Below are 13,286 nucleotides of genomic sequence, written 5' to 3'. Positions count from 1 at the left end.
ACTTGCATTGAAATAGGTGCCGGTACTCCTTTTGGGTGTAGGTATTGTGTAAATGTAGATGCAGAAACTCCACAATATTGTTTTAGCTAATATTCTATAAGAGGAACAGGAGCTCAAACAGTAGAACATTTGAGGTGCCAGTATTCAGCTCTGGTGAGCTCCTGCCCAAGTCAAGCACTGCCTATAACAATGCTTACTTTGAGATCATTGTTTGAGAATGGCATTTACAACTTTTTTTGTTGTAGAAAATACTACATCTTTGACAGTGGCTAGTTAAACCAAACGCGTGGATTGCACTCTGTCTGCAAACAGGCCTGCATTTTGTAAATTGTGTGGACTACCATTATAAAGCTTGACTCAGCGAAATGACGTTGTCACGAGCAGCAATGCACATATTGAGATGCGCGAGATGCGCGAGATGCAAGACTCGCTCTTACTGTCACATACAGTATTTGCTCATGTGCACGGGCTCGCTTGACGATTTGCACAGAGTGGTAGCCAGGGTACCAAGCAGTGGAGGTTGAGCCACGCGTTTCAATGCTCTTAGTTGTAACGGAAATATACTTTGCTGTTTACTTTCTCCATCTACGTCAGGGATACACCTCGCGAGATTGGAAAGAGCAAAATCGAAAGTTAAGAGTCTGTTAGAACGAAGATCTGTTGTGTTGTATTTTTCAACATCAACAGATCTTTCAGAAATCGATAGGGAGTAAGAAGCAAGTCGTCTGAAATCATATTGCTGGGTTTGTGTGTTTGACTAAGGATCCTCCAGTTTCAAGAACTTCAAAGCGACAACAACATGGGTGCGCTTGATTTATCAATTACTCTGCATAATATTGGGAAGTATTTGCAAAAATATTTTTATACATTTCTTAAAGTATTTATGGTATTTGGCATATTGTTAGTTAGTAGTCCATCTCCCTAGATGGCATTGGGTTCTCGAGAGCTAATTCTTAGCCAACTGAATTAACTTTACGAACATGTTGACCTATTGGTTGACGTGGACATAATTAATATTTGTAATTTAACCAGGGAAATCTGTTCTTTCCGGAGCTAGGTGTCGCTATGCATTACTGTTTTGGTACATTGACAGCCTACAACAGGGTTTGTACAAAAAGCTAGTAGCCAACACTTCAGCTTTAATGTTGTGTGGCACTGCATTGTGGCTGAGTCTGACACCGGATTAACCCTGGTGTTTGTGTGCATATGTTTCGGGGTTCTGTGTTGGTAATCGCTAGCTGCCACAGTCATAAACTTCTACAATTTATCTGATTTGAAATTCGATTTTAAACCTAACCTTAACTCTAACCACGCTGCTAACCTTATGCCTAACCACATTATGTTCATGATTTTTTACAATATTGCCAATTTTGACTAGCTGTGGAAACACTGTTGGGGGTTGCAAAATATGAATTTCCATGATCTGAAAAATAGTGGACACAAGTACAAGCTACTTATTCTTTTTGATTGTCATTTAGCGCCTCCTTATGGAGACATTATGAAGGTAGAAACAAGTGGTGCTTCCTGGAGGACAGCAAACGCTGATGGGGGAAATGACAAAGGTATGCGCTTTCAGGCTATTCACTCACAAATATTCAATACAATATCCAGTATTAATCCATTTCATATAATCAATTTAATAAAATAAATGCTATCATTTTCTTGACTGTTTTCCTGAAGGGGTGCTTGCATCTCACACAATGGCAGAGCATGACCGTGCTGCCATGGACAAGTACAAGAGACTCATAATGAAGGTGGCAAAGAGGAATGAAGTGGACCCAGCTGTTATCTGTGGCATCATCTCAAGAGAGTCCCGGGCTGGGACAGGACTGGACAAGCACGGCAGGGGGGACAATGGCAAGGCCTTCGGACTTATGCAGGTAGGCACATGTTTGAGGGAATAAGCAGTGGCTTCATATTTAATTGAAATTGTGTCTTATTTATTCCCTTCCTGAGGTCAAATGTTGACATTATATTTGATAACTGAAATCAAATTGTATTTGTCACACACGTGTTTAGCAGATGTTATTGCTGGTGTAGTGAAATGCTTGTGTTTCTAGCTCCAACAGTGCAGTAATATCTAACAATACACACAATCTAAAGTAAAGGAATGAAATTACGAATATATAAATATTTGGACGAGCAATGTCAGAGCGGCATAGACTAAGATACAGTAGAATAGGATAGAATACAGTATATACATATGAGTAATGCAAAATACATTTACATTTACATTTAAGTCATTTAGCAGACGCTCTTATCCAGAGCGACTTACAAATTGGTGCATTCACCTTATGACATCCAGTGGAACAGTAGTGCATCTAAATCTTTTAAGGGGGGTGAGAGGGATTACTTTATCCTATCCTAGGTATTCCTTAAAGAGGTGGGGTTTCAGGTGTCTCCGGAAGGTGGTGATTGACTCCGCTGTCCTGGCGTCGTGAGGGAGTTTGTTCCACCATTGGGGGGCCAGAGCAGCGAACAGTTTTGACTGGGCTGAGCGGGAACTGTACTTCCTCAGTGGTAGGGAGGCGAGCAGGCCAGAGGTGGATGAACGCAGTGCCCTTGTTTGGGTGTAGGGCCTGATCAGAGCCTGGAGGTACTGAGGTGCCGTTCCCCTCACAGCTCCGTAGGCAAGCACCATGGTCTTGTAGCGGATGCGAGCTTCAACTGGAAGCCAGTGGAGAGAGCGGAGGAGCGGGGTGACGTGAGAGAACTTGGGAAGGTTGAACACCAGACGGGCTGCGGCGTTCTGGATGAGTTGTAGGGTTTAATGGCACAGGCAGGGAGCCCAGCCAACAGCGAGTTGCAGTAATCCAGACGGGAGATGACAAGTGCCTGGATTAGGACCTGCGCCGCTTCCTGTGTGAGGCAGGGTCGTACTCTGCGGATGTTGTAGAGCATGAACCTACAGGAACGGGCCACCGCCTTGATGTTAGTTGAGAACGACAGGGTGTTGTCCAGGATCACGCCAAGGTTCTTAGCGCTCTGGGAGGAGGACACAATGGAGTTGTCAACCGTGATGGCGAGATCATGGAACGGGCAGTCCTTCCCCGGGAGGAAGAGCAGCTCCGTCTTGCCGAGGTTCAGCTTGAGGTGGTGATCCGTCATCCACACTGATATGTCTGCCAGACATGCAGAGATGCGATTCGCCACCTGGTCATCAGAAGGGGGAAAGGAGAAGATTAATTGTGTGTCGTCTGCATAGCAATGATAGGAGAGACCATGTGAGGTTATGACAGAGCCAAGTGACTTGGTGTATAGCGAGAATAGGAGAGGGCCTAGAACAGAGCCCTGGGGGACACCAGTGGTGAGAGCACGTGGTGTGGAGACGGATTCTCGCCACGCCACCTGGTAGGAGCGACCTGTCAGGTAGGACGCAATCCAAGCGTGGGCCGCGCCGGAGATGCCCAACTCGGAGAGGGTGGAGAGGAGGATCTGATGGTTCACAGTATCGAAGGCAGCCGATAGGTCTAGAAGGATGAGAGCAGAGGAGAGAGAGTTAGCTTTAGCAGTGCGGAGCGCCTCCGTGATACAGAGAAGAGCAGTCTCAGTTGAATGACTAGTCTTGAAACCTGACTGATTTGGATCAAGAAGGTCATTCTGAGAGAGATAGCGGGAGAGCTGGCCAAGGACGGCACATTCAAGAGTTTTGGAGAGAAAAGAAAGAAGGGATACTGGTCTGTAGTTGTTGACATCGGAGGGATCGAGTGTAGGTTTTTTCAGAAGGGGTGCAACTCTCGCTCTCTTGAAGACGGAAGGGACGTAGCCAGCGGTCAGGGATGAGTTGATGAGCGAGGAGAGGTAAGGGAGAAGGTCTCCGGAAATGGTCTGGAGAAGAGAGGAGGGGATAGGGTCAAGCGGGCAGGTTGTTGGGCGGCCGGCCGTCACAAGACGCGAGATTTCATCTGGAGAGAGAGGGGAGAAAGAGGTCAGAGCACAGGGTAGGGCAGTGTGAGCAGAACCAGCGGTGTCGTTTGACTTAGCAAACGAGGATCGGATGTCGTCGACCTTCTTTTCAAAATGGTTGACGAAGTCATCTGCAGAGAGGGAGGAGGGAGGGGAGGAGGATTCAGGAGGGAGGAGAAGGTGGCAAAGAGCTTCCTAGGGTTAGAGGCAGATGCTTGGAATTTAGAGTGGTAGAAAGTGGCTTTAGCAGCAGAGAGAGAAGAGGAAAATGTAGAGAGGAGGGAGTGAAAGGATGCCAGGTCCGCAGGGAGGCGAGTTTTCCTCCATTTCCGCTCGGCTGCCCGGAGCCGAGCGGAAGTCTGCCCGGAGTCGTCGAGCCACGGAGCGGGAGGGGAGGACCGAGCCGGCCTGGAGGATAGGGGACATAGAGAGTCAAAGGATGCAGAAAGGGAGGAGAGGAGGGTTGAGGAGGCAGAATCAGGAGATAGGTTGGAGAAGGTTTGAGCAGAGGGAAGAGATGATAGGATGGAAGAGGAGAGAGTAGCGGGGGAGAGAGAGCGAAGGTTGGGACGGCGCGATACCATCCGAGTAGGGGCAGTGTGGGAAGTGTTGGATGAGAGCGAGAGGGAAAAGGATACAAGGTAGTGGTCGGAGACTTGGAGGGGAGTTGCAATGAGGTTAGTGGAGGAACAGCATCTAGTAAAGATGAGGTCGAGCGTATTTCCTGCCTTGTGAGTAGGGGGGGAAGGTGAGAGGGTGAGGTCAAAGAGGAGAGGAGTGGAAAGAAGGAGGCAGAGAGGAATGAGTCAAAGGTAGACGTGGGGAGGTTAAAGTCGCCCAGAACTGTGAGAGGTGAGCCGTCCTCAGGAAAGGAGCTTATCAAGGCATCAAGCTCATTGATGAACTCTCCGAGGGAACCTGGAGGGCGATAAATGATAAGGATGTTAAGCTTGAAAGGGCTGGTAACTGTGACAGCATGGAATTCAAAGGAGGCGATAGACAGATGGGTAAGGGGAGAAAGAGAGAATGACCACTTGGGAGAGATGAGGATCCCGGTGCCACCACCCCGCTGACCAGAAGCTCTCGGGGTGTGCGAGAACACGTGGGCAGACGAAGAGAGAGCAGTAGGAGTAGCAGTGTTGTCTGTGGTGATCCATGTTTCCGTCAGTGCCAAGAAGTCGAGGGACTGGAGGGAGGCATAGGCTGAGATGAACTCTGCCTTGTTGGCCGCAGATCGGCAGTTCCAGAGGCTACCGGAGACCTGGAACTCCACGTGGGTCGTGCGCGCTGGGACCACCAGATTAGGGTGGCCGCGGCCACGCGGTGTGGAGCGTTTGTATGGTCTGTGCAGAGAGGAGAGAACAGGGATAGACAGACACATAGTTGACAGGCTACACAAGAGGCTACGCTAATGCAAAGGAGATTGGAATGACAAGTGGACTACACGTCTCGAGTGTTCAGAAAGTTAAGCTTACGTAGCAAGAATCTTATTGACTAAAATGATTAAAATGATACAGTACTGCTGAAGTAGGCTAGCTGGCAGAGGCTGCGTTGTTGACTATGTAGGCTAGCTGGCAGTGGCTGCGTTGTTGACACTACACTAATCAAGTCGTTCCGTTGAGTGTAATAGTTTCTACTGTGCTGCTATTCGGGGCTAGCTGGCTAGCTAGCAGTGTTGATTACGTTAAAATTAGTTCATTTTTCTTCTGTTTTATCATCACTAACAGTACAAGTAGTAGCACTAGCAGTACTAGTAGTAGCACTAGCAGTACTAGCAGTAGCACTAGCAGTACTAGCAGTAGCACTAGCAGTACTAGTAGTAGCACTAGCAGTACTAGCAGTAGCACTAGCAGTACTAGTAGTAGCACTAGCAGTACCACTAGCAGTAGCACTAGCAGTACTAGCAGTAGCACTAGCAGTAGCACTAGCAGTACTAGCAGCAGTACTAGCAGTAGCACTAGCAGTACCAGCAGTAGCACTAGCAGTACTAGCAGTAGCACTAGCAGTACTAGCAGTAGCACTAGCAGTACTAGCAGTAGCACTAGCAGTACTAGCAGATAATAATATACTTAGAGAATAAAGGATTAGAGAATAAAGGATAGGAAACAGAGTACAAAGGTAGAGTGCTTTATGCAGGATGGTAAACATGGAGTCTTTGCGTGGCGTGCGTTTGTGTTGTGCTGTGGAAATGGAAGATTGGAAGATTACAATGACACTGTGGTAATGTGGCCCTGTGTATGTGTGTGTGGTAATAGCGTTGTGCGTTTGTGTTGTGCTGTGGAAATGGAAGATTGGAAGATTACAATGACACTGTGGTAATGTGGCCCTGTGTGTGTGTGTGTGGTAATAGCGTCACTGTTAATAGCTTCACGACTGACATTTTCACCGGCGATATCAGCCAAAAAAAACCTTGTCGAAGACCAAAACATTGTCATAATATATGCACCAACTGTTTCCAACAGGAAGCATGCAGGTGCCTTAAAACTATTTCCTCTTCCTGCCCAGTCAGTGAAGCCCCTCAGGACAGCTGTTAAAGATAGAGAGTCAGTCACAGTTAGGAGAGGTTTGTTATGGTTTTGACTATGTCAGTCTGTCTCCCTCTCTCTCTGTGTGTGTGTGACAGGCCGTATTCCACGCAGGACAGTGAAACAAACACCAAAACTTCACCCGCCACATCTCTTCACCTGGGAGGGTCCTGTTCATTAGGGCATGCAACAGAAATCGCTTCTTTTAAACCAATAAGAGCTTTTTTGTAGTCTTTTCCTGTTTTGAGTTAATTTTTCTTCTGTTTTGGTGTCTTAAACACCAGCCAGATTCACACCCTCCCCAGGATCATTCACACACAGCTTTGTGGAAAAAGGATGGTGCAGTTGTATTGGCTCATTTCCTTGTCGAACGTATCAGCTTTACAATCAGAAGCAGTTGGTTAACCAATCGGATGATTAGCATCGACAGCAACCGTTACAAAACTGTTACAGGAATCTAACGTGCGCTGCTGACAAGGACAAAGCGGTACCACTTCAGTCTAGACATGTCCTCCATTGCCCCTCTCAAATCAGAAGTGACTCAAAACACAAAAGTCACATCAGGGCCATGAGCCTCTATACATGGTCAGATATGTAGCTGTGTTTTAGACAGGCACACACAGACAGGCAGGCACACACATAGACAGGCAGGCACACACACAGACAGGCAGGCACACACACAGACAGGCAGGCACACACACAGACAGGCAGGCACACACACAGACAGGCACACACACAGGCAGGCAGGCACACACACAGGCAGGCAGGCAGGCAGGCACACACATACAGACAAGTACTAGAAGGGTGTACCTAATAAATTGGCAAGTGAGATATACATTTAAAACACGACAGAAAGCATGTGGTTTACTCAGCGGGTATACAAGTCCGTATGGGTCACAGGTTCAAACGAGAGAGAAACCAGCTCAACCCAGTGACAGACAGAGACCTGGGAAGAGACCGAAAAGAAGTACGAGCGATATCGTGAAAGAGATGCATCGGCCACAGGGATACAGACTGCACACGTCCTCTTGGCTAAAAATGTTTGCCTCGTAAGCTTCAATTAGGTTTGTGAAAATCAAGTTGTCTATTTAGAGAAGGGGAAACCCACTACTCTACTCCGCGACAGCTGCAGCTCGGTCAGGACCAGATAAATACCCTGTTCCTGGAGAGATACCCTCTTGTAGGTTTACACCAGGCCTCTCCAACCCTGTTCCTGGAGAGATACCCTCTTGTAGGTTTACACCAGGCCTCTCCAACCCTGTTCCTGGAGAGATACCCAACCTTGTTCCTGGAGAGCTACCCTCCTGTAGGTTTAAACCAGGGCTCTCCAACCCCGTTCCTGGAGAGATACCCTCCTGTAGGTTTAAACCAGGGCTCTCCAACCCTGTTCCTGGAGAGATACCCTCCTGTAGGTTTAAACCAGGGATCTCCAACCATGTTCCTGGAGAGATACCCTCCTGTAGGTTTAAACCAGGGCTCTCCAACCATGTTCCTGGAGAGCTACCCTCCTGTAGGTGTACGCCAACCCTAACATAGCACACCTGATTAATAAGCTGAACCAGGTTAGTTACACCTGGGGTTGGAACGAAAACCTATAGGCGTGGAGAGTCCTGCCATGGACTAAAATATGATGAAGACATTAATAAAAATGGCCGCCAAAATATGAAGTGTACTGACAGTTTGGCTGTGTCTTATTGGATTGTAATTGGGAGAGGGGGGATTTGAGCTAGGCTAAACCTGAAAGGGCATCGGCTGCTTTGGCTTGATCTCTACATTGGACCTGGTTGGTTACTACTGTAGGAGGTTTGGCAAACCAATAGCCTAGTCACATCAGTGATTAAACTGTCATGTCAATCGCTAAGCAATGTGTTGACAGTACTATGCTGCTAGTCACGTAGAGAGATACTACCTCAAAACAAGACAGTGGAATTAATCAATTTGAGCCAAACCTTTGACTTCAGAAACACAGACAAAAAAAAAACTTGGCCTTGTGCTGCTTTTGCTGAGAAATGCATATTGTAGGTAATGCATATTGTTATGGGCTAAGGGATAGATATATGGTTTGTGACAACATTTTCCACAAGGCAAATGCGTGGTTGTAACTGAGTGTCAAGGAGCCATCACTCATTTCTGTTTGGCTCTGATCTCAACTAGGGCTATAGATCAATGACGCTCTCTCGTTTTCACTTTTAGGCCTGCATCTGTATTGAGGGCGATGTGTTCCAAAACAAGAGAGGAAAACATGATCTTGTTGATAACAAGGGAGTACCAATATCAGGGCTAGGTTCATTACGTTTACCTTTAAAACAAACGGAAGCAAACAGAGCAAAGGAAACGGGGAGGAACTACCCGAATTTGTCCAATAGAAACTCTCGTTTTCGTTAAATATTTTTTCCGTTTGGAGTAAACGGTTTGTTGCAAAAAGTTTTACAACAGAATAGGAGTAATGAACACACACCGGATTCTGCCTGCAACATGTTGACACTGACTCTGAGCCAAGTTGCAAGTTGTATATTGTTGGCCTGCAGTATATTTCACAGTGTGCATTTTGGAAACATAAATCAAAATAAAGATAAGTCAGTAGCTACTCCATCACCTCGCCAATTAACAACCACGTTTGAGATGTGTTCATAGTTAAAGTTGATTAAAAAAAAGTAGTTTTACCTTTCGCAACGCTTGCACGAAGAGGCCTCGCCATTTGTGACTGTTCTCGTCACTTGAAAAGTCGTATATGTAAACATTATTAAAGTGACTAGTGTTCCAAATATTAAAATGACCAGTGATTTCAAGGCTATGTATATAGGGCAGCAACCTCTAATGTGCTAGTGATGGCCTTGAGATGGAAGCAGTTTTTCAGTCTGGGTCCCAGCTTTGATGCACCTGTACTGACCTCGCCTTCTGGATGATAGTGGGGTGAACAGGCAGTGGCTCGGGTGGTTGTTGTCCTTGATTATCTTTTTAGCCTTCCTGTGACATCGGGTGCTGTAGGTGTCCTAGAGGGCAGGTAGTTTGCCCCCGATGATGCGTTGGGCAGACCGCACCACTCTCTGGAGAGCCCTGCGTTTGCGGGCAGTGTAGTTGCCGTACCAGGCGGTGGTACAGCCCGACAGGATGCTCTCAATTGTGCATCTGTAAAAGTTTGAAGGTTTTAGGTGCCAATACAAATTTCTTCAGCCTCCTGTGGTTGAAGAGGTGCTGTTGCGCCTTCTTCACCACACTGTCTGTGTGGGTGGACCATTTCAGTTTGTCAGCGATGTGTACGCCGAGGAACTTGAAGCTTTCCACCTTCTCCACTGCTGTCCCGTCGATGTGGATAGGGGGGTGCTCCCTCTGCTGTTTCCTGAAGTCCACGATCAGCTCCTTTGTATTGTTGACGTTGGGTGAGAGGTACCACACCCCCAGGGTCCTTCCCACCTCCCTGTAGGCTGTCTTGTCATTGTTGATAATCAGACCTACTACTGTTGTGTCATCTGCAAACTTGATGATTGAGTTGGAGGCATGCGTGGCCACGCAGTCATGGGTGAACAGGGATTACAGGGGGCTGAGCATGCATCCTTCTGGGGCCCCAGTGTTGAGGATCAGCGAAGTGGAGGTGTTGTTTCCTACCTCCACCACCTGGGTGCGGCCCGTCAGGAAGTCCAGGACCCAGTTGCACAGGGCGGGGTTCAGACCCAGGGCCTCGCTTAATGATGAGCTTGGAGGGTACTATGGTGTTGAATGCTGAGCAATAGTCAATGAACCAGATACTAACATAGGTATTCCTCTTGTCCAGATGGTATAGGGTAGTGTGCAATGCGATAGCGATTGCATCGTCTGTGGATCTATTGGGGCGGTAAGCAAATTGAAGTGGGTCTAGAGTGTCAGGTAAGGTAGAGGTGAAAAAAGCACTTCATGATAACAGAAGTGAGTGCTACGGGTGGTAGTCATTTAGTTCACTTATATTTGTCACCTTGCCATGGTTAAATGCGATAGTTTGCACTTTCAGTTTTGTACGAATGCTGCCATCTATCCACGGTTTCTGGTTATGGTAGATTTGAATAGTCACAGTGGGAACAATATCTCCTAAACACTTCCAGATAAACTCATTCACCATATCAGTGTATTCATCTATGTTGTTCTTGGAGGCTACGCGGAACATATCCTAGTCCGCGTGATCAAAACGATCTTGAAGCGTGGGATTCTGATTGGTCAGACCAGCATCGAATAGTCCTTAGCACAGGTACTGTTTGAGTTTTTGCCTATAGGAAACTCATACATTTCGTGACCGCCACAGCCCTGGTGATTTCTGTAAAATATCACGCATTTTTACAGATTGACACTACCCCAGCCCCGAGCGGTGGCGGGCACACTCCAAAGGGGGAATGGAACAGTGAGGAGCATCTCCAACAAGGCACTGAAATTCTGATTGAGTTCATCAAAATAATCCAGGAGAAATTTAATTCATGGACCAAGGAGCAGCAACTGAAAGGTAATACTCTTTTTCTCAGAGTTTTTTATAAAAATAATTAATATACCTGTTTCAATTGAATATGCAACTATTGCAATATGTTGTTTACCCAGGGGGAATAGCAGCCTACAATAAGGGAGATGACCGTGTAGAGTCATATGAGGAAGTGGACACTCATACCACTGGAGTGGACTACTCCAATGATGTTGTTGCCAGAGCTCAGTGGTTCTACGACCATGGTTATTGTGAAACAAGTAAATAACTGTTATAAACCATTATACACATGTTGAACATGATAAATACACCAAATAATAATTACACTGTGTGGTTCAACTTCAAACCTTCTCATCCAAGTTTCTTGTTTAGTTAAGTCTTTCAGCAAACTATTATGGTTGATGCCAAACAGTCACAAATTCATTTTATTTAAAAAAATGCTGATGCTATAATGTACTGAAAATCTAAAATTGTAGTTCATTGTGTATATACTCTATTTTCTTCCCTATTTAGCAAACCTTGTCATTAAAGTAGCAGCTGTTGTAGTGGGAGCTGCAGTGGGAGGAGGTATCATCATTTTATCAGCATTAACATTGTACTTCATCAAGTAACTTTTCATAAAGTAAAATGTTTCTGTATCTTGATAGTATATCTTTAATGTGTGGTTGATTTACTTATAAAACAACAAGAATTTACGAATAATTATATACGTGTAAAAGTGTCATTGGAATGTCACATTGTCAAACTCTTAATGAGGTTGGCTGTGTTTTAAAATGTTTGTATGCTTGGCCTCAGTTTCTGCTGTTGCCCTGGCACCAATAGTCCTCACAGGGATCGGGTTTGGTGCTGGCGGGATTGCAGCTGGATCAACAGCAGCAGGCATGATGTCTGCCGCGGCCATAGCCAATGGAGGTGGGGTAGCAGCAGGGAGTCTTGTTGCTATTCTACAGTCAGCAGGTAAGGATCGAACCAAAGATGAACAAAGATACAATATTTCAATGCCAATGAGTTATGAATAAAAGCTAAGATGATGGTGGGGTTTCTAACTGTTAAAAGCTCATACGACTGAACTGAATGGATCATAGATCGTTTTGCTTTTTTTTACTTTGATGTATTGGATGTTTGTAGATCTCAGGACATACATTGTGTGGTATTCCCTCAAGGTGCCGTAGGGCTCTCGGGAACGGTCACTGCAGTTGTTGGAAGTGCGGGAGCAGCCATCGGAGGAGCAGTGGGAGAAGCTGTGGGATGGCTGAAAACAAAGATTTCTTAAATGTTCCATAGAGGCTTTGAAGAACACCTGTCAGGAGTGCAATACACCCTCACACTGTTGATACTGCATGCTTAAAGTATTCTACTTGTCAACTGAATAAAATAAAAAAATACCCTTGCAACTCTGCTGTTAAGAAAAACAGGTTCTCTGAGGATTGTTCCCTAATTATTCCCTAATTTTGCAGTTGAAATTAGCTCAGTGGTTCTACAGCCATGGTTATGGTAAAAATAAAAACTTATGAACCTTTTATGAACATGTTGAAAATGATGACTACACCCAGTAATAATTACACAACTTCAAACAGTCTCATCCAAGTTTCTTCCGTAGTTGAATCTTTCAGCAACTTGTCATTGCGCAACATAATGAAACATTTCTTATTTTCTGCCCTTTTGGAATGGATGTGTTTTTAGTTGACTGTCTTGGTGGGACTTGTAGCAATATTGATGTTACTCATATTGATGTTAAAAAAGGAAACAGAAACCAGTTGTTACTTACTTTATTAATGTGCTGTTTGACAACATGCCTAGTAAAGTTTGCTTAACTATATATCTTTGTCTGTCGTGATTACAACACAAAGCATATTGAAACATGGTGACAGCGGTACTCAAAAGAACCTGGATCTCATCGATGTAAATGAAGAATACATCCCAGGCGGCAGTTTGAAAAAGTGCAGAGTTTACAAGCTAGTCATCGCGCCGAACGTCAACGTTAGCTGGCTATTGTGAGGGACTTTATGCTAAAAGCTAGCTGTCTATTGGATACAAGCAGATTCGTGAGTAGCTAACATTCCCCATTCTACAAATAAATCGCCATGGAAAATGCACTGAAACCTCCGGGAAAAATAGACTGATTGTAATTTAGCACTGACCTGGAAAAGATGGAAAGAGGAATTCAATTTGTACATGGCTCTTACAATGACAGAAAAACCTGAGGATTACAAAGTGAAGCTACTGTATTATCTCATTGGGGTAAAAGGTAGAAAGATTTGTGAGGCCCTATGTGTGGGCAGTACAAAATGCAATCTCTCTGATGAAGTAATTGCAGCACTGGATGCATTTTGTGATCCCAAGAAAAATGAAACAATTGAGAGAATGTTTTCATGCCAATTCAGGGCCGAGATGAGAGTTTAGACATCTCACTG

At 45.5% G+C, this 13,286-nt stretch overlaps 1 protein-coding gene across 1 annotated transcript; it reads left to right on the top strand.

Moving 5' to 3' along the window:
• The first annotated feature begins 472 nt into the window (after nucleotides 1–472).
• On the top strand, nucleotides 473–12,691 carry LOC135574353 (lysozyme g-like). Its single transcript, XM_065025674.1, has 8 exons — nucleotides 473–803; nucleotides 1,479–1,562; nucleotides 1,681–1,880; nucleotides 10,743–10,899; nucleotides 10,992–11,132; nucleotides 11,386–11,439; nucleotides 11,668–11,829; nucleotides 12,036–12,691. Exons 1-8 carry the CDS (start codon nucleotides 800–802, stop codon nucleotides 12,143–12,145), a joined length of 912 nt encoding a protein of 303 aa, XP_064881746.1. The 5' UTR covers nucleotides 473–799; the 3' UTR covers nucleotides 12,146–12,691.
• The last annotated feature ends 595 nt before the right edge of the window (nucleotides 12,692–13,286 follow it).

This window comes from Oncorhynchus nerka, linkage group LG12 (genome assembly GCF_034236695.1).
Source record: "Oncorhynchus nerka isolate Pitt River linkage group LG12, Oner_Uvic_2.0, whole genome shotgun sequence".
Classification (NCBI taxonomy): Eukaryota; Metazoa; Chordata; class Actinopteri; order Salmoniformes; family Salmonidae; genus Oncorhynchus; species Oncorhynchus nerka.
This window is presented reverse-complemented; position numbering and strand designations above follow the sequence as displayed.